General features: G+C 36.1%; 1 protein-coding gene across 1 annotated transcript in view; it reads right to left on the bottom strand.

Annotated features, from left to right (window-relative positions):
* The window catches only part of LOC149806886 (uncharacterized), a 79,530-nt gene that overhangs the window by 31,915 nt on the left and 25,314 nt on the right, over nt 1-22,301 (bottom strand). Inside the window, exons 5-9 of the mRNA XM_089959129.1 lie at nt 19,351-19,489; nt 18,664-18,759; nt 13,513-13,621; nt 9,241-9,305; nt 4,669-4,837 (exon numbers count right to left, since the gene is read on the bottom strand). Of these exons, the coding sequence (XP_089815255.1) occupies nt 4,669-4,837; nt 9,241-9,305; nt 13,513-13,621; nt 18,664-18,759; nt 19,351-19,389 (478 nt within the window). The 5' untranslated portion in view covers nt 19,390-19,489. The remainder of the gene's footprint in view (nt 1-4,668; nt 4,838-9,240; nt 9,306-13,512; nt 13,622-18,663; nt 18,760-19,350; nt 19,490-22,301) is intronic.

Consider the following 22,301-nt stretch of genomic DNA (forward strand, 5'->3'; position numbering starts at 1 on the left):
AGATTTCATGACACTCTGTTCATGTATATGCCTTGATTATATGGTGTGTCACATATCATTTACATCAACCTTGTCGCAAGGCAAGGGAAAAAGTAATGAAGTGATTTTGTTCATTTTCTGGAGGATAACTTTTCAATTACTGAAGATATTTGAATGAAACTTGAGCCAGTTCAATATCATACTTAGAAATACCATAGCCATGACTTAAGTCTCTAGCCATAAGGTCACAGCCAGGGAAAATATAAATCTGCAACCTTTGCATATGTACAGTGATAACATTTGAACCGATGAAGGTATTTTCATGGAACTTTAGCCTGCTGTATATCTGGACTTGATAGTGTCTCATGTATTCATAGTTATACCCAATGTCCCCAAGGTTAAGGTCCAAAACAAGAGAAGTCAGTGGCTTGCTTTCTTATCTATTTTGTCACCTTTTAACAACGTCACATATTTTTAACAAATTTTATCTAGCTTCACACTTTATCATACAGCTGGCAGGTTGGTAGCTCTAAGATCAAGGTCATTTAGAGGGCAAATTGCATGAGAATGGCACATAATTTGCTGTGTAGTATTCTTATCACTTAAAGCCTGGAGGATGTGTCAGATTTCATTGTTTTGGTGTCATCTTCAAGATCATAGTTTTAGACTTTAAGAGGGTTTTTCTACATTCTTTTTTCTTACCAACAGCCCATGTGAAACTAATGCAAAACAGTTGGTGCTTGGAGTATGTGCAATTTTGCCACCTTTGCCACTGAATTTTCATCAAGTTTCTGTGCATGCAGCTATAGCGATATATGGTTAATAACGCATCCAAGGGAAGATCATGCAGACATGCTGCTTTTTTGTCAGATTTTTTTATTAAAGTAACTTTCCATTAATTTCAGTATACTGCAAAGGATGGTACCAATGAACTCTTCGCATGAACATATTTGTGAAACAGGCTAAGAATATGAGTAGTGCTCCAACTGCTGGAGCTTCACAGAAATACATGATACATAGATACAATCTGATAGAATCTGACAGAATCTGCCTGTGAGTTCATGAATTAATAATTTTATGAACCATCTCCTCCCTCTACCCTCCACCCGCCAAACAATAAAGACAGTTTGACGTATCTTCTGCAACATATAACAAATTTCAAGTTTAACGATCTCCTCTCTACCCTCCACCCCAACACCCCCCCCCAGTTTGATGTATCTTTTGCTACAAATAACAAATCTCAAGTTTAACCATCTCCTCTCTTTAACCCCCACCCCACTCCCCACAAAGTTTGATATATCTTCTGCTACATATAACCTCAATTTTAACCATCTCCTCTCTACCCCCACACCTCACTCCCACAAAGACAGTTTGATGTATCTTCTGCTACATATAACAAACCTCAAGTTTAATCATCTCCTCTCTCTACCCCAACACCCCAATCCCACAAAGACAGTTTGATGTATCTTCTGCTACATGTAACAAACCTCAAGTTTAACCATCTCCTCTCTCTACCCCAACACCCCAATCCCACAAAGACAGTTTGATGTATCTTCTGCTGCATATAACAAACTGCAATTTTAACCATCTCCTCTCTCTACCCCGACACCCCAATCTCACAAAGACAGTTTGATGTATCTTCTGCTACATGTAACAAACCTCAAGTTTAACCATCTCCTCTCTCTACCCCAATACCCCAATCCCACAAAGACAGTTTGATGTATCTTCTGCTGCATGTAACAAACCTCAAGTTTAACCATCTCCTCTCTCTACCCTCCACCCCCCAAACAATAAAGACAGTTTGATGTATCTTCTGCTACATGTAACAAACCTCAAGTTTAACCATCTCTCTCTACCCCCACACCTCACTCCCACAAAGACAGTTTGATGTATCTTCTGCTACATATAACAAACCTCAAGTTTAACCATCTCCTCTCTCTACCACCAACCCCCACTACCACAAAGACAGTCTGATGTATCTTCTGCTACATATAACAAACCTCAAGTTTAACCATCTCCTCTCTCTACTGCCAACCCCCAACTCCCACAAAGACAGTTTGATGTATCTTCTGTTACATATAACAAACCTCAAGTTTAACCATCTCCTCTCTCTACTGCCAACCCCCACCCCCATAAATGCAGTTTGATGTACCTTCTGCTACATATAACAAACCTCAATATTACCAATGTCTGCAGACCTGCCAACCCTGATGAGTTTGTCTTATTAAGGCAGTTGATTTTTTCATGTATGTTTGACCAGTTTTCAGTAAGGTGTAATAAAATAGCATGAAGTGCTACTGTAAAGTTGGAAAACAAAATTAAAAGTTTGGTATTCAAAACATGCAGCAACAATAAACATTATGTTCAACTAAAAGGCGCGTAAAATATACGTAGACTTTATTTATCACTAGTACAGTTGCACAAACTTTAGTTCCAGACCCTATGCAACTCAATGGCTTGTTGTGTCTCTCAGCTTGACATAATTCTTGAAAATTCTTTTTTTACCATTTCACACTCAAATTGGCACGTTATGTCCAATAAACTTAATTGTGTTCCTTGAGGCTTTTATTCACAAGAATTTGAATATTTTTATTCTTCTCTGTTGATTACTAACATTTTCAAGAGTCTTATTTTCCCTTTTGTCTTAAACATGCATCGCTTTGCTGGGTGCCATTTTAAAAAAAAATCTATAATCAACAGTTTGGTCATGCAGACACTTCACATAAACAAATAGGTGCAGTTTAAAACATCTGAGGAACTGCCATAAGTTAGTCTGGTTCCCTGACTAATTTCACTAATTCTAATATGAAACCTGGATCCAAATCAAACATGGGTAAACAAAATTTCTGGATTTTTTGGCAATGATCATTTTTCCATAGTTTTTGCCTTTATGCCATAAGTCCATATTTTAAGGGTAATTTTCGTAAGACTTACGGCAAAATTTTAAGGGTTGGGAGGTCTGTGTCTAGGTACATATAATACCATCTACGAATTCTGAGACAAATTTAAAATAATATGCTTTAACGCATAATTTACATGGACCTAGAGTAACATTTAGTTATAAAAAGCTACTATATATAAATGTAACAAAACAATGTTGCTGTGGACCAAGTTACATGATAACCCAGGCGATCTTAATTGGTTGCTTCACTCTCCTGGGGATATTTCATCTCCTAAATGAAATATATGTACCAAATCTAAAAATAAACCATGTATGGAAACAGAACAGCCCAGTCTTCACTACCAAACAGCCCAGTCTTCACTACCAAACAGCTCAGTCTTCACTACCAAACAGCCCAGTCTTCACTACCAAACAGCCCAGTCTTCACTACCAATCTTCACTACCAAACAGCCCAGCCTTCACTACCAAACAGCCCAGTCTTCACTACCAAACAGCTCAGTCTTCACTACCAAACAGCTCAGTCTTCACTACCAAACAGCCCAGTCTTCACTACCAAACAGCTCAGTCTTCACTACCAAAAAGCCCAGTCTTCACTACCAAACAGCCCAGTCTTCACTACCAATCTTCACTACCAAACAGCCCAGTCTTCACTACCAAACAGCTCAGTCTTCACTACCAAACAGCCCAGTCTTCACTACCAAACAGCCCAGTCTTCACTACCAAACAGCCCAGTCTTCACTACCAAACAGCTCAGTCTTCACTACCAAACAGCTCAGTCTTCACTACCAAACAGCCCAGTCTTCACTACCAAACAGCTCAGTCTTCGCTGGGCTGTATTGGTTTCTGCTCAAGAAACTTTACTCAAGGATTATCCATAACATTCTGTGAGGGAGTTTCAGACCAAACCCTGTTGTTCCATTTACTTACCACTAAATCAATCACAGACAGAATTAACCAAAATTCAGCAGCAGCAGCAGACTGCCCCTCTATGCAATATACACATTAATAAATAAAAAGGTAACTGGATCTGGTGTTCATTGTGTATGAGCTGTGCAATGTCTGAAGACAATTCATTTAAGACAACAGTCAAATGAAACAAATGTAACCAATGATCACCCACTTCAAATTTAAACACTGATCTTTCTAACTTTGACCTTCACCTTTGAAATCCAGATGTTTCTCCCCTCTAGTTGTGGGTGAATCTCTATTGATGTAAATAGAAGAGATCACCTTTTAAAATTGTAATCAAAAGTTATTGCTAGATTAATGAATGGCCAGATGTATAGACATTGACACTGCCTTGTCAACTTCTGTAAAATCTATAGCATGTGAGACAAAGATGGGTTCTACACTGTACTCCATGTCTAATGGACATGCTATGGGTATAACAGTGAAGAGTGAGAACATTCTGTCTACTAGTAAGCAATGCTGTCCCTAGCATGTTTTAGTCAAGAGATGCATCCTGCTCTCACTAGGTGACACCTTACCTCATCTGTAGTACACAGTGCCCTCCTTGGAGCCTGCCCTGTATTAAATGTTCCTGAGGTTACATACACAACAAATGGTACATATGGCAACATTTTACAGGTGCATTCTGGGTATCAGCATGGCAATATTAACTTATTTTTGCTTTAAGTGCAAATATTATATTAAATGAACCAATGGAGCACAGGGTGCCCTTATTCTGGACTTTACAATACTTTACAATACTCAGCATTCTCTGAATGCAAAAGGTACATTACCTTGCCAAGTGGTTTGGGAATCAAAATGTGCAAATGTAAACATACCAGAGTCTACATCAAGGTAAGAAAGAAGAACATCAAGGACTTCCCGTGGCTGCTGTGATGAAAGGCTTAGAAGCCGAGCCTGTCTGGTGGAGTGAGTCATGGGTGACCTAAAATCAAGGAGGTAGGTTACTTCATCTGTTACAGTCATAAGCTTGGAATTGGGGATGACCTGAAAACAGACAAGTAATAGTTTGTGTAACTTAGAAGCATATTTTCTGAAAGAGTGTGATGTAGATTCTAATTAGGTTACTGTGACATTTTATGATTCAAGTCTACATATGTGAGCTTACAATTTGAGTAGTTTTTCATTTCCATGTTATGTGAAGCCCTTTGTAAATTGTTGCACACACTGCAGAGCTTTTTGTAAATTACTGACAGTAACTGATGAAATTAAAGCAAGGACATCATCTAGAGACATTTACTAGGAGAGATTCAATGCAAGGAATCACCACATTAATCAACATTTTTAATGAAATCCAGTGCATTACTAATAAGTTTAAATACACCAAGACTATCTCACTGATGCTAGGCACTAGCCTGGACACAACATACAAGCTATCATGCATTTTCTGGAAATAATTGCATTTTAAATGAAATGATTGCAATATTTAGTACAAGTGAACATTCCATTAAGTTAAATGGTTGAATCACACCCATTTACTTTGTCATCCTACCAAACAACTAAGATGTCATATTCAATATGTATTTTATTTTTTGTTTAAACTTTAATCCTGCTTTCTATTGAGCACAAGTAACATTCTTTTCTATATCCATGAAAAGTCAGAGAAAAATGAAGACTTTCGAATGGGCAAGATGTAATAACAGTAATAACTGGCCCAATTAACATAGTGATATCTGGTTGTCAATGTCAGTTTCTGCAAACACTGTCTATCTCTGCTATTACCATAATATTCTGTATTTATTACATACACTGGTGATATTTTGCTTTACATGTACATGTACATCAAGGTATATACGAGTTCACTAATTTTTAATGTCAGTCATTAATGTTATTTTCAGAGAAATGATCAGAAGTCTATAAAAGATTTTAATAAATTAAATATTTTACACTCTAGTTTTAGACCCGAGTTTTTAACGATTCTAATAGGGTATTGAGTATCTGCAATACAACTAAAACTTTAAAAGAGAAGTCTTAATTATCAAGATGATTATCCCCCCTTTGTGAAAGTGTAACAAAGACAGAAGCTGGGTGCACTTGATGATATGGCTCTATTTTGATAACTGTTCTTACCATAACTGAATACTATCATTGCAAACATCATGAAATTGTTTTGCAAAATTCAAAAACATCTGAAAAATTTGTTGTGTGTTTTTAGTCAATTTATTTGAATCAAATATATGAATATGCTACTCATTCTGAGCTGAATATTATTTTGGGAAAGATAGTATACATAAATATGAATCAGCATTTAATGATTCTTCAGCTCAATAATGGCTATCATGTGTCAGTTAAAAGTAAAAGCCTGAAAACGTAAAAATAAAGAGTGCACAAATACTTTATAAAGAAAATAAAGATATCAAAATTTGGTAAAGGTACATACAATAAATAATTCAAGTAAAATATGAAAAAAATATAGTTAAGTTTAGGAAACAAAGACAAACAAGCAAGTCGCCAGACAAAAATATGTTGCCCTGTTCTTACATAGTGATGCAAATATACACAAGTCAACTTAAATTACCCCTCCCATTTTCTCAATACTGGTGTCTTGAAATTGTTAACCCTGACAGTACAAGACTAGGTGTCTTTTCAATAAATTCTAGTACGCAACTGGGTTTTTATCACTGATTCTAAGTATAGTAACAGGTTCATAATTAGAAATGTTGACACTATAGTTACAGGCATATTGGTATCAAGCTCTAGTTAAATGATATGTACATATTGGTATCTATATAGTTTTCTAACTACATAAATAGGTACATATTGGTATATACAGTTTTCTACCTACATGAATAGGTACATATTGGTATATACAGTTTTCTAACTACATGAATAGGTACATATTGGTATCTATACAGTTTTCTACCTACATGAATAGGTACATATTGGTATCTATACAGTTTTCTAGCTACATGAATAGGTACATATTGGTATCTATACAGTTTTCTGGCTACATGAATAGGTATATGTGCATATTGGTATCTATACAGTTTTCGAACTACATGAATAGGTACATATTGGTATCTATACAGTTTTCTAGCTACATGAATAGGTACATATTGGTATCTATACAGTTTTCTAGCTACATGAATAGGTACATATTGGTATATATACAGTTTTCTAACTACATGAATAGGTACATATTGGTATCTATACAGTTTTCTGGCTACATGAATAGGTATATGTGCATATTGGTATCTATACAGTTTTCGAACTACATGAATAGGTACATATTGGTATCTATACAGTTTTCTACCTACATGAATAGGTACATATTGGTATATATACAGTTTTCTAGCTACATGAATAGGTACATATTGGTATCTATACAGTTTTCTAGCTACATGAATAAGTATATGAATTTAAGTTTACTGTTGTAAATAACTGGGTGCCTTTTCAGCATGAAGGTCTGCACATCTCAGTTCAAATATTATCAAAATAAATGCAAAAAAGGCCCACCGACTTCATTTGACTTTTTTGTAAATACTGTCAACACTTGTTGAAATGAGAACATTTGTAAAAAAGACAGAAAGAAGAAAATAAATCAGGATGGTGATATAAGCTATTTTGACCTTTACAAGAAAGATAAAGAAAGAAGAAAAGATAAATATAAATGTACAAAATAATAAATACACACAAAATTGAGTTAATAAATCATACCAAAGACTTGGTGTTCAGCATTAAGAGGTTAGTGTTAGGACTGGTCGGCCTGGTATCAGGATAATGGGACTGGGTGGGACATCATGCTATATAGACATCGCTATAAACTGCCACACTGCAGACAATGTAGCAATATGAATGAAAAATTGTTAAAACTACATTAAAAATCCAAATCACACACACTCACAATCAATATCAAGAAGACAAAGGTGGTGAACCAACCTACACCAGGAAAGCCCCATGTAGAGCTTACCATCACAGTTATTGGTCAAACCCTTGTGGCACTGGACATTTATCTTGGCAGCACTCTGTCATGTTGGTTTAGTTTGGTTTGGGTTTTTGTTATGTAGCTTTAACAATTTTTTTAGTCATCGCTATGATGTTTGTAGTGTGGCAGTTTATAGTGATGTCTAGCACAGTCACCCAGTCACATTATCCTGACACCAGGCCAACCAGTCCTAACACTAACCTCTTAATGCTGAGTGCCTAGCAAGGTAGCTGTTAAGCACCATTTTTATAAGTCTTTGGTATGACTCGGACGGGGTTCGAAAGCACAACCTCTTGTTTCCGAGGAAGATGCTCTAACCATTAGGCCACCAGAGCGGTTCACTCTGTCATGTGATGAAACCAATGCTATAATTGCTAAAGTGTGGCCTTTGGCAGACTATGTGCAAATGTGTGGAAGCACAGAGGGATTATTCTACAAACAAAACTTTAGGCCTACAAAGTCATTTTGTGTTGCCGACCCTACTGCAAGCTAGCAAAACCTGGGCACTGTACAGATGACACATGAAAAAAATTTAATAATTTTCACATAGGCTGCAATTGGAAACTGATAAGATGGCAGGATATGGGCATGAATTCCAAACATCCATGATCTGCTGATCAGCTGAGATAGGCAGGCCATGTCACCAAGATGTCTGATGAGCAACTACTGAAGATATTCTATGGCGAGCTAAAGGAGAGAAAGCGATCTCAGAGTGGTCAGAAGAAACAAATCAAAGATTCCCTTATGTCATACATGAAACACTTCAATACTGATCTCCAAGTCTTAGACTGCACAAAAGAACACTCCTCCTGATGGGGTCTCATCCTTACTGAAGTGACAGCTTGTGAATGGAACAAAATTACAGATGCACTGCAAAAATGCAAGCAGTGGAAATCTCAACTATTGCAGATGGTTTGTTTGTTATTTTGGGTTAAATGCCATTTTTCAGTGCATGATAGGCTATATTTAGCAGCCAGTATAACTGGTGGATGAACCCAGGAAAAGCCCAGTAACAACCACTGATCCATGGGAAGTTACTAGCAAGCTTTCTCACACACTCAATATTGGCAGAGCCTGAGACTCAAACCGATCTCAGCAGTAATCAGTAAAGCACAAAGGCAAGAACTTTAGATCTCTTCTTGGCCACCCATGGCAAACTCTAGCACATCCTCCTTTGATAAAGAAACCCCCAAGTATGCCATAGACAGTTTAAAGCACAAATTGACTTGATCAGCTATTCACGTATTAACAGTAAATAGTAAAATCAGAGTCATCTTCATACTTGAAGGACGAACAACATATTTTATGCAAGGTAATCACACAAAAATATTAGTCCAGTTCTGAATGTTATCATTTCTAATACTCATGCATAGTAATCATACTATAAAATTCATAAAACTAATAATGCATTTACATGGATTTTTATTTTGACCATGACCTTTATATACTCTGACCCTAAACAAACCTTGACTGGATCCAAACTGTCTCTGGCCACCTGCTCCAGTTTCCAGTATTCAGTCAAAAGCGGGTCTGAAAAATACAATGTAACTGTTAAAACTCTCATTTTTCATTCTGTGCCAAGCAGCTGAACCAAACAAACTGATAAATATGGTGAAGAGGTTTTTTTGTGTTTTTTTTCACTTTCATGGGCTATTGCTTGTTAAGGCAAGGAGGACATGTACCTTCACAGTCTATAATAATTATTTCAATTACACAACTGGTATAAATGTAAATAGGGCCCCGGATGTGTAGAGTACTCAAAGGCACTCGCCTTTATGGATCAATGATGTATCAACTCTATTGGCATGGATTCAAGTAATAGTTCTCGGCCAACATGGGTATGTGAGAAAGTTTGCCAGTTTCTTCCAATGGGTTGGCGGATTTTCCTGGGATCTTCCACGATTTTTTCTCCACCAAATATAGGGTTTCCATGTATAGCCTATTATGTGCTGAAACATCAAACACACAAAGATAAATGCAAACATGTCATAAAACCTCTTACACAAATGCACTCCTGAAACAACCATAAAGAATCTTGCACATTCAGCAGTGTATAATGCACACTTAAATACAAGCAGCTGAGACTCAGAGCTGCTACAGTGGCATAATGCATTCCAATACAAACAGCACAAATCCAGGTCTGCTGTGGCATAATGCATTCCAATACAAACAGCACAAATCCAGGTCTGCTGTGGCATAATGCATTCCAATACAAACAGCACAAATCCAGGTCTGCTGTGGCATAATGCTCCAGCAGCTCAAGCAGAATGGAGGATCATCATAGAATGAAATCGCAAAGAGTTTCCCGTAAATTATGTTTCTACTATAATACTTACCTGATCATATTTACGTTAGGAATACAAACCCTCCTGAATCCAGCCTTCCCAAAAACAAAATTCCATCTTGTCTGTCCATAATATATAGAAAAAGGGTACTGAAATAATTTGATCGGGTTAGCATTCTAGGGGAATCATATTTGCTTTCTCCTTCATATCCATTCCCCAATAATATTATTAGGAGAATAAGTAACAGGTAAAGAGAATGTTGAACATCCAACCATACCTTGGGTAAATTCTGAGGGGAGAATGTTGGATTCCCCATATGAAGGTTAACCCACTCTTCTAACTACGTAGCACAACAAGAGGTGACATGGTTTATGTCCAGAAAGAAGAAATAATGAGATCTTTTTACCACATAAAATTTCCAGGTAAATCCAGCAAAAGCTGCACAAGGTGCTTGTCCTGAGGTTGTGCTGATGTTAACTGGGTCTGGTAGCCACTTGTACGGCTGGGTCTGGGTCTACCTGATCGAGAATGTGTTGTTGTGGAGCTTAAGTCTAGAAGATTACAACTCAAGAGGGTTCACTGTGCATGCCAACCGATGACCTTGACAACATCTTTGATAATGACATTATATTCAATGGCAAGGCAACAGAGATTGCTCTTATTTCATCAGTACAGATCTTCATGAGGTGACTGTGTTCTTGTGATATGCCAAAGTATGCCATACATATTACCTACTTCAGCCACAATGTGAGGGTTCGAGGGTCCTCTTAACCAGGTTTAAATAAGATAAATAGGTGTCTTCGATCCACAAATGGGCTCAGTCCACTTTAGATAAAAGTCTGAGCACACATACTGGCTCCTGTTTGAAAACCTCTTGGGATGTGTCAATACAGGAAAGAGGTTGTATGAAAACTTTCTGATTGCCCACTAACAGCAACATGTTCTTGGCAACGAAACCAGACTGCTTCATAAGGATAGCTGAGCCATCAGATCGAAACTGAAGGGCGACTGGGTCAACAGAGAGGGCATGTAATTCACTGAATCTGCTTGCTGAAACTAACACTATCAGGAAACAGGTTTTGTATGAAAGAAGCTTCAGTGAGGTCCTAGAAAAAGGCTCGAATGAGTTCAGCCAAGTAAGAACCCTAGAAAGATTCCACTTAGGAAACAATGTGAGTGATTTAAACCTATGCAAGTCAAAGTTGGACAACAAGTCAAAGAAGTCTTTGCTATGACCAAGGTTCTCCCTGCCATGATGATGGAATGTGTCCAATATAATAGACCAGCAACCCACAACAGTAATCAGAGCAAACTTTATCTCCTTGAACAGTCAAAAAAGTCAGCTACATGTGGGGAAGAGGTATTCAAAGGGATGATGTTTTTTGACTATGCACCAGTCCCAGAAAACATGCTACTTCCCTTCGTAAGCCTTTAGAGTGGAGGGCCTTCTAGCTCATGCAAGTCTTTCTACAACTGAAAGGTTGAATTGTTTCTAAAGTAAGGCTCCCTGGACAAGAGGCAAGTGTGAAGAAGGAACATTGCAAGGATGGAACATGTGGGTCAAAAGCTATTTGAAAAGATTCATCTTGGCAGGATCTTCCTGGGTAGATCTATCAATAGATCAACATCACTGATCCTGTATTGGTCCCAGCAGAGAGGGGTAATCTGAAATCATTTTGCACTTCCAGCCCCTCAATTTCTGTATAATCTTTGGAACTAATATTGTTGAGGGGTAGGCAATGACCAACAGGCCATCCTAACTAAGAGAAAAAGCATCAACGGACCAAGCCTTGAGATCCAGCACTTGAGAAATGAAGGTGGACAGTTTGTGATTCCATCTGGTTGCAAAAAGATCAATCACTGAATGCCCATATAGCTGGCAAATCTGATGAAAGACCGACATATGGAGAGACCATTCTGTATGAAGAATCTGTTCAATCCTTGACAAAGAATTGGCCAACATACCAGTCTGCCAGGAATATGTCAGAAATGATGTTGTATTGTGTGCACTAATGGAGAAATTTGCAGAAAGAATGCAGAGTCGGGGTGATTCCGTACTGCCATATTTGAGGAGATACATCACTACCACTGAGTTTTCTGACATGATGAGCACAACTCTATTCTAAAGATGGTCGCTCCAAAACTGAAAGACTTTGATAGACTGATGTGGAGACCCATGTCCTCAAGACTCCACTGGTCACTAACAGTGTCTAAGTCTGGTAACAGGTGGGCTGCCCATCCACAGATGCTTGCATCTGTACACAGTCATTTCTGGTGGTGGCTGTTTGAGAGGTATTCCTGTTGTGAGCCAAATGTGGTTCACCACTAGTCCAGGAATGATACAATCTCACTTGATATGCTGATATTGTAATCGAGTGGTAATGAAATGTGGCACCATTAAGACAACAAGGCCATCTACAAAGTGTACATGGCAACCCAGATGGATAAGATCTGCTGCTGTATTGAAGAATCCATGGAGTTGCAGAAACTCCCAGGTAAGTCCTTGGTATTACTCAGCCAAGGTTCAAACCCAGGACCTCCCGCTTCTGAGGCAGACGATCTAACCACTAGGCCATCGGAGCGGTCCTTTTGGTTCTTGAAACGTGTTAAGACATTCATGGGATGAATAAAATGAACCACAATTATGTACAAAAGCACAAACCCATAAAGTCTGAAAAGTTCATGTATGGTTTAATAATGTTTCTCTTCATTTTAATTCTGCAAGATAATTTGAGTCACAGTTGTCCATGATGTCACATTTGCAATTTTAATGTTGTGGTCAATATATACATGTGTGTCATTAGTTTGAATGGATTCTACAGACTGTAAATGTGTGCAACCTCGCTTGCATTGCTAAATTTCATCTTCCTTATAATTACTCATACAGTACCCTCCTCAATACGTCGACATTTGCTATCAATTTACTGTGAAAAACTATTTCTTTTCACTCTAAGATAGCCAGAACAAATGTCCTCGATATGAGGATACAAACCTATGTCATCAATATCCACCAAATGCAAGAATGTGTGTGTGTCTATGTACATATATGTATGGTAATGACATATGACAATGCTATACCTAAATACCATTTTGTGTTTGGAAGTACATTAAAAGTAGATATTTCATTTCTTTTATTCAGATTTCAATTTCCTGCCTTTTCTAATAGGCTCATATGAGTATATAAGTTATTCTCAGTTAAAAAATATTGCTTACTTGGGTCAAGTACAATTACCCACCCCCTCCCCTTGAGAGCACAAAACACTAAATCTCAAAGACCATCTAAACATTGTTTGAAACATTTGCAGGTATTTTGCCCCTATGTCTCACTTTTTAGTAATTGTTACTACAACAAAATCAGAAAGACAAATAAATGAAAGAGAAACTGTAATAATCGAGAATAAAAAGAATGGAAACCACGTGTAAATGAAAAAGGATAATAATTTTTTTTTTACCAACAATCTCTGTCAGTTTGGAAGAAATAGGATGTTGCTTTTGATCTTCCCAAGATTTCAGCATTCCATTCTTCTGTTTTCTGTAGTCATAAGGAGCAACGTCTCTTTGCTGTTTAAAAAGACATACTTTTATCAGATGAGTACATGCTTGATAAGAAGAAAAAAAATACATTTCTAAGTGGATGTTTAATCACTGCTGTGTTTAATCACTGCTGTGTTTAATCATTACTGTTGATTCTTTCAGTGATCAAAAATTTCTTCCTGACCTTTCAGTACTTTTGCCAGATTTACCAATTCTGCTATGTTTTATTTCATAGGTTTTTATTTGTCCATAGGATCTTAAATGCTGATATCAAACACAGCTGAAAAATAAATTATATCATTTTTAGAAAAATGTATAGAATGTTTAGTTTTCTAAAAGGAACCAATTCTTAGATAATAAAATATATTTTCAATATCACAAGATTAGCTACTGATGTCAATAGTGATACATGGATATATTCATGAATCATTTATGGATTTTATACAACTTAACTTCCAGTGAAAGTGTTCCACAAAAAACACAGTCTCACATCTGTCCATGTCTTGATGCATTTCTCCTTTATCTGACAAGCACAAACTTTGACATCAATCTTTAACATAAAACCTTAGCTCAAGACATTAACCAAAAACCTTAGCTTATGACTTAACATAAAACTTTAGCACAAGACTTAAACACAATGTTTAATATAAAACTTTATCACAAAAATTCACCCCTAAAATGCTAACATATAACAACCAAAATTCTTCGACACAAATAATGAACATAAAATAACAGAAAACATGTTAAGATTGTTGATGATGTTGAAGCCATCAGTGCCATAAAACTGATACTTATATCTCACAGTGTTCACATAGGTCAGATGACTTGTGAAGGACTTGTGAAAAACAAAGACTGAAATTGAATTGTATTCCAAACAGAGCAGGACTGGTACTGAGACCTTCCAAACCTCACTTCTGTTGCAAATCTAAATCTCCGTTCAAAAGTCAATTTCCCAAATTACAAACCAAGTTTAGCTGAATTATTACTAAATTCTGGCTGCTTCTAAGATCCAATGATAACATTATGTACTTAAGTCAATCATTTCGATTGTTCAGCAACAATAATGTTGCCATGAACACAATATATATTCTTCTAATTTGTTTCTAAACCATATTTTATAACATCTTGATGTTACATTATTTCTCCCATGATAAGACCAGGGGTCAGTCTACTAAATTTATGAAAATGTTGGTGATAGGCTCATATCAGACAAATCCTTTCTTAGTAAACTTTTTCCAAATTATGTAAAGTTTTCAGGATTGGCCTATTATTAAGTATGGGCTTATAATGAGTTTATATGGTATTGTACACTTTATCAAGCAATATCAAAGTAACTAATCTAATGGGTGTTACTTGTCAATGACAGGATCATGATAAATATTTTTGCTTACAGGTATAGTTTACCCTTGTTTCATTTTTTTCCTCACTACTAATCTGTAAGATTTGGGATTTTCAAAACCATTAACACAACACCTTAACATTGCTGGTGCAACTGCAATGACATTGCCAGAAAGTGATACCTATATCTGATCATTATCAGGTGGGACAAAACATTCTGTAACAAAACAGCCTAAGCATTGTTCCTGTGCTTTTCTTAATTTACTCATTCTAATCCTCATCATGTCCGAAAGATGTAAATCAAAAGGAATGATATATATATATATATATATATATATATATATATATATATATATATATACACGCACAGGCACACACACACTCAGAAGTGACTCCATTCCCAAACTACATCCCTAGGAAGATGGATTGAATTCAGAAAATGTTGTGATTCCAAGATTTTATTATGTCATGACCACCCTAATCATTTTTCCAAAGTTTTAAGATTCTTCCCTGAAAGCAAGAAATATAGTAAGGTATTTGCCTTAAATAGTAAGGTGATTAAAATATTAAAAATAATGGCAAACCTTGTTTATTAATGGGTAAGATGTCCCTCTTTCATCAATGCCACATTCTTATGGCTATACAATAACTCTGAGTTCAACTGTAAACATCTAACTGCTCTGTGCAGTCAAGCAACATATATCATCAAATGTCAACTCTTTAATCCATGCTGTATTCTTCTGGCTATGCACTAACTTCACAAATAGGCACAGACAGTATCCTAGAAAAAACTTTCCCTTCCTTATTCTCTTTTAAGTCCAAGTCTCTACTTCCATCTGTGTCAACAGCAAAGGCTTTGCATTTTATATTGTCAACAACGCTTTCCTTCTTTATTAAAAAGAAAGTTCATTTACACTTGCTTAACTTTTACTACTTGTATTGCTATAACTGTATTTGGCAGCTATTTTAGAGTCAGAGAACATTTTGACAAACAATTTGCTCACATGATCTGCCACACTTATTTGTAGATCCCTGTCCAAAATAATTTCACTAAAGAGAGTTTCTACATTCTTAATGGCAACATCTGTCAGAGAATTATTTGGGCTCAAAGAATGATGACATTTTCTTTGACAAACTATGCAGGGTAGCTAACTGGAAACATGTTTTTTAAAAACGATCCTAAAAAAGATAACAGGGAAAAGTTGCATGTATTCTGGTTTGAACTTCTGTGACCATCGTTTTCATGTAATCTTTCTTGGTGGCTTCTTTTGGAGTCATGAGCACATTTTTTCTTTGTTGCCATATTTGGTTACACTAATACCAGCAGTTGGAGCATCCTTACCCTTTTCTGTCAAGTAAAAAAGCAAATGCCTTTCCTGTCAAGTCAAGAATAATGTAATTCATCACCACTGAGTATCATATTCTGAGCTACTTTCTTTTATATCATGGTACAATATAGCGGCAGAAGAACAAGGTCACAATTGGAACGATCTAGGTCTTTGTTGCTGTAATATACATGGTGCACTCCATCAGAGGCAAATCATCAAACATTTCAATTTTGATGTGTATTCCTGCAATGTCTTCTGAGGTTATTTCACACAAAAAATCAAGGAAGTGACTGAGTGATATTCTGATAGAAATACCAGATCTGAACAAACACAACCAATTCTGGAACAAAATTTACGATTTTTATTGAAATTCATAATGGAAAGAAGAAAAATTGTAATTGTGTAAGTTGCCCCTAAAAATCTTGAGGCTTATGCCAGTATCATGCTGAAAGTTTCAGGAGTTTTATAGGAACAACTCAATAAACACAATACATTTAAATAAAATTACATGTTTCCAATGACCCATTCCCAACCCCAAGTTCCCTCCACGGAAATGGATTGATATTCTGAAACTCTTTAGACACGTACAACATCTACAGACCATACCAATCATAAAATAAACTTTAAATCTCTATCTTATATGATGCAAAAGCAGAGAAGCAACATTACAAACACATGAATGAAAAAGAACACATAATCCCCAACTTTCTTGGAAAAGTGTGTAAATATTAAGAGGCATTGCATAACATTACTAAGGAACTATGTAATATTATGCACATGCATGCATGCATACATAACATTCACCAATGGATGGGCATTTTCTTGAAAATTCATGGAATAATATCATCTTTTCCACCTGTTTCTTCCAAATAACTTTATTAGCTACTAAGTCTGTTGTACCAAGTGTATTTCCTATCTGTGCTGCTTCTTCCAAATAACTGTATTAAATTATGCAATCTTATAAACCATGTTGATTTCACATCCATGCTCTTTATTCCAAATAACTTAACACAGTGTTTTATACCATGTGGATTACCCATCCATGCTGCTTCTTCGAATAACTGTTACATGGCATTTTATATGAAGCAGATTTCCCATCCATGTTGTTTCTTATAAATAACTTTATTAGTTACAATGTTTTATACCATGTGGATTTCCCAACCATGTTGCCAATACATGTGACAAAATTTATTCCCAGTTAAAACAATAAGTGTTTGATACTATTTATAAGAAAAATATGCAGGGCATCTTGATATATGTAATCTATATTATGTGTGTTAATTTCCATTAATGAGGATTGTACGGGTCATTTACTAAATAACGTATTAAATAGTTAATTCTTTATAGTTGTAGGTTTACACTTTAAAGATTACATCATTCTTGTAAACACATTTTTATTTTAAAAGATTGTGATATGTACTTTTACTGAAGTAAACATGTTGATGAGTTCAGTTCAGGTCATGGGTTTTCTGGAAAATAACAGGGTGACCTAATTTCTACTCAGTTAGCTGCTAAAGCACTGAACCTTTTTTACAGTGATTTCAAAATGATTAGTTGAGCTTCATTCTGCTTTTTGTATTGTGTCTCAGGTTTTGAAATAATGATGAGTTACTTGAAATTATTAATTTGTAGCATAAACATCAGTCTTAGAAGTGACAAATAGGCTTGATTATTTGAATGGATTTATTTATTTCAATTATTCATTGGAATTACAAAGTGCTCATAGTTTTTTAATTTAGTAGCTGTAATAAATTACTGTGAATTCTTCTAAAGATATTTTGGATTATAATTGTGATACATCTAGACTATCAGTACATCAGCACAATAGAGTGAACTTCATTTGGATTACCACTGGAACTCATTCGAATTGCTCTATACTTTGGACTTGTGATAGAACTTTTAGGACTATTTAGGACTGCATTCACCATATTGTAAGTTATTTTTAATTTTTCACTTTTCTATATTAGGGAAATAAATTATGTTTTTAATTTACAAAAAAATTTGTTGGTGTTCAGCTTTTTTTGTTATATAGTTTAAGACCATATCATCAAAAACATCTTAACCAAACTTGACTGTTAAGTGTTAAGCTAATAAAAATTCTTTGAACAGCCTGGTTCAACAAATGAGATGCATGCACTATTTATAAAATAAAATAAACAGTTTGTTGGTTATTTTGTAGCATGTTTGAAATTACATATGGAAATACGAGTGACAGATAAAACATCATTACTTTCAAACACATAAAATAATATGTGGTCAAAGATATTTCTGAAAATGTTCTGTCATGTTGTTTTCCAAATTACCTGTCATGGACAGTGTGGCACTGAATGATATGCCTGGATGGTTAGTCAATAAAATTTAAGAATTTTCTACTACTGGGGATACAATATATTTTAATAATACCTGATCCAGGTGAGCCAAATGTATGGCATCAGTCTGAAACTTACTGGACTCTAATAAAACTGCTGGGCAACTGCCAACAGGAACATGTTTTGCAACCTGTAAACAAAAACAGTACAAATTAGATATCTAGACTATAATAAAGACTTTGAGTTTTGATGTAACAAGATATTATCATCTTAAAAACAAATCAATAAAAACCATGATCTAATTTAATTTATATTCATTTCAATTAGTTGTAAATGAAGTAAATGTAACAAGGATTCCTACAGACTGCAACACTTTGTGATTCTGAAAGTATATGGCCTGCTCAAATCAAATCAAAGACCAACACATTTAGCACTACTGTTGATAGTAAAATGTATCACAAGAAAACTATTTTGCTGTGATAAGCACACTTATCAACCAAAAGCATATTACATAAAAATTGTTACTTAAATAAAGAAAAGAGAAAAGATAGAATCAAAACAAGATCAAATGATAAAGAGTTGCAATAATTACTCAGTTATGACATGAACAATCAAAAGATGAATGAGTCTGATGTTGTAGACTTTTCTTTTTTACAAACACATGCCATGATGTGCTTATGTTTGCTACAATAATAGTGGAAGGCCAGTGTGCATCTTTTATTTTCCATATACCATTATTCTCACACATGTTCTTATTATCCAAATTCTCCATCAACTCTACCTGAATGAAGTAGATGTGTGACTTGGTGTGGAAACCCATCTGTACACAGCCATGCAATGTTCTAAGTAGGCCTGTAATTTCCTCATCATTTGGGCAGGGGACACAACTCAAAAACTTTTCTGACCGAAGGCTGAATATTCTGCATAAAAATGATCAATGAAATGTTTAGTGAATACAATCCTCAATTTTTCAAAACCATAATATTCATTTAAAACAATCACTATAATAAAAGTGAGTCGTTGTGGAACATAATATAAAAGCGGAGAAGCATTAAAAAATGTATATTCTGGTTGGAAAAGTATAGCATTATTTTTTTAAACTAAGACTTTCTATTTGATTAGCCAATTTTGAGAAAGATCACAATAAGGCTGAATGGTTCTTAAATATTAGACTAAGTAAATATCACTGGACAACAAATTTTTACAAAAGTCATGTTACTGAAATAAAATTAGTCAATTCTTATCAATTTTTATGTGCTGAACACGAATATGACAGTCAAATTGCAAAATTGGCTCTAGTTTTTTTGTAATCTGCAAGAAATTAATGTTTACATAACGAAATGCATTCCAATAGTAAAAGGTCAACTGTAATAGCCTACCTATAAAAAATCAAGTCATTGACTACATCTTAGATTTCTTCACCTGTCTCTTGTACAGCTGTTCGGGAGCATCTCTGAGGAGTGTCCAGCAGTAGTCAGCCAGCATTGTAGTGGACCATTTTCCCTGGTATCTTTGTTCCATTGTTGCGATATCTTGATGAAAACGTTCGCCGTGTTCATCACTAACAATACCACAGTTGCTAGGAAAGAAATCCAAATGGGAATGAAGGAAGTGAATCTTTAGAGACATATTGCAGCCAAGTTTCTTATACTTCATCAACATGTCTTCTACTAGTTCCTTATAGTTTTCTGCCCTAACATTTCCGAGGAAGTTTGTAGAAACTAGGCGAAAAGCATTCCATGCTTGTTTCGTGTCACCTTCCAGCAAGTTGTTGAACCGGTCATCTTTGAAAAGCTCTCGAATCTGAGGACCCACAAAAACTCCCTCTTTAATCTTTGCTTCGCTGAGTCGAGGGAATTTTTCATGCAGGTATCGGAATGCTGGCAAAGTCCGGTCAATGGCTTTCACGAAGTTCTTCATCAAACCTAGTTTGATGTGAAGGGGTGGTAGCAAGATTTTCTGAGCCTCAACCAGAGCTGGGTGTTGGATATTCTTCTCTCCAATGGCTACATTCTGCCTGTGAGTCCATTCCTTCCTCATGTAGTGCATTTCCCTTGCTCGGCTATCCCACTCGCATAAGAAACACATGTATTTTGTATATCCTTGCTGCAGTCCCATTAAAAGGGCAACTACCTTCAAATCACCACAGAGGTGCCAGCTGTACTTGTTATACTCAATGGAATTCAGTAGCTGCCTTAAGTTATCGTATGTCTCTTTCATGTGGACAGCATACGCTACTGGAATAGATGGAAGAATGTTTCCATTGTGCAAAAGCACAGCCTTGAGACTCAGTTTCGAAGAGTCCACAAATAGTCTCCATTCTTGTGGGTCATGAGTGATTTTTAAAGCATTCATGAGGCCCTCAATATCGGAACAGAATATCAGATTACTTTCTTTTCTGAAGAAAGGCTCCAATTGCTGGTGGCGCTTTCGATATGCAGTAATTGTGACATCTTCTTCTAGAAGATTCCATTGTTGGAGTCTTGATCCTAGCAATTCTGCCTTGTTCTTTGATAAGTCCAAATCACGAATCAGGTCATTTAGTTCTTCCTGTGTTATTCTGTGTGGGGTTGATGATGCACCACAGTGAAAATCTGGATCACTGCATGCTGATGGACCAGGAGAAGAACAGGTCGACTCACCTTTGTCTTCGTCAGATGAATCAAGAGAATATTCTGCTGGAGGTTCTGGAATAGGAAGTCCCTCACCATGTGGAACTGGTCTCAATGCAGACGGAATGTTTGGGTAGACTATTCTCGACTTCTTTCGCTTCGTTATTCCGCCGGAAAGAGGAGGAACCAAGCAGAAGTAACAGTCATTTAGGTGGTTGCTTGGCTCTCTCCACACCATTGGGACTGCAAACGGCATTGATGACCTTTTGCAATTCAACCACTGTGAAAGCTGTGTTGTACATATAGCACAGCATATATGCGGAGCCCAAGGCTTGTCTTGGTCACTAACCTTGCATCCGAAGTAAAGATGATATGCCTTCTTCACTTGAGAATTGATACTTTTCTTCTGGTTGGCAAATGTCACTTCCCCACAAATATAGCAAAAATTGTCCGTGGTATTAACACACTTTCGAGGCATTACTGTTCTTTATTGTACATAAATGGATAAAATAATAAGTTTTATGTAACAGTAGCTTGAACTGTCTCGCACAATGTCTAAAATATTTTAAATGCTGAACCTATCTGATTGGGCTTTATATAGTACACTGCTTACGTCAGCTTCAGCAGCCGCCTGGCATTAGTATAATAGGCCTGGCATTAGTATAATAGGCCTACACATGTATAGTACACTGCTGACGTCAACTTACTTCAGCAGCCGCATGGCATTAGTATTGCATTGCATCAGAAAATGATGCAATCAACTGTGGATGATGTGAGCATGATGGTATTATGCAATGTTACATCATTATTCCGGATGTTGCTGCAGTCCTACTGGAGAAATTTACACAGTGAAACATAGAAAATGAGGTATATGAATATCTTCAAAACGAGAGCCAATACAAATTTTTCACGGTTATATTCGTGTTCGGCACACCAAAATACTACAGATTAGGGCCTTTTCAAGTCAGTAATGATTTCACTGTTGACCAGTGTATTTTGTATTCAATAAAAATTACTTTACAAATCAGCATAATGATTGTTGCATATACTGAAAAATAAAAACTCAGTATACATCCAGCAATAAATCTCATCTTCAAAGGACACTGTTCTCTGATATTCA

This window comes from Sinohyriopsis cumingii, chromosome 1 (genome assembly GCF_028554795.1).
Source record: "Sinohyriopsis cumingii isolate HCF-2022 chromosome 1, ASM2855479v2, whole genome shotgun sequence".
Lineage (NCBI taxonomy): Eukaryota > Metazoa > Mollusca > Bivalvia > Unionida > Unionidae > Sinohyriopsis > Sinohyriopsis cumingii.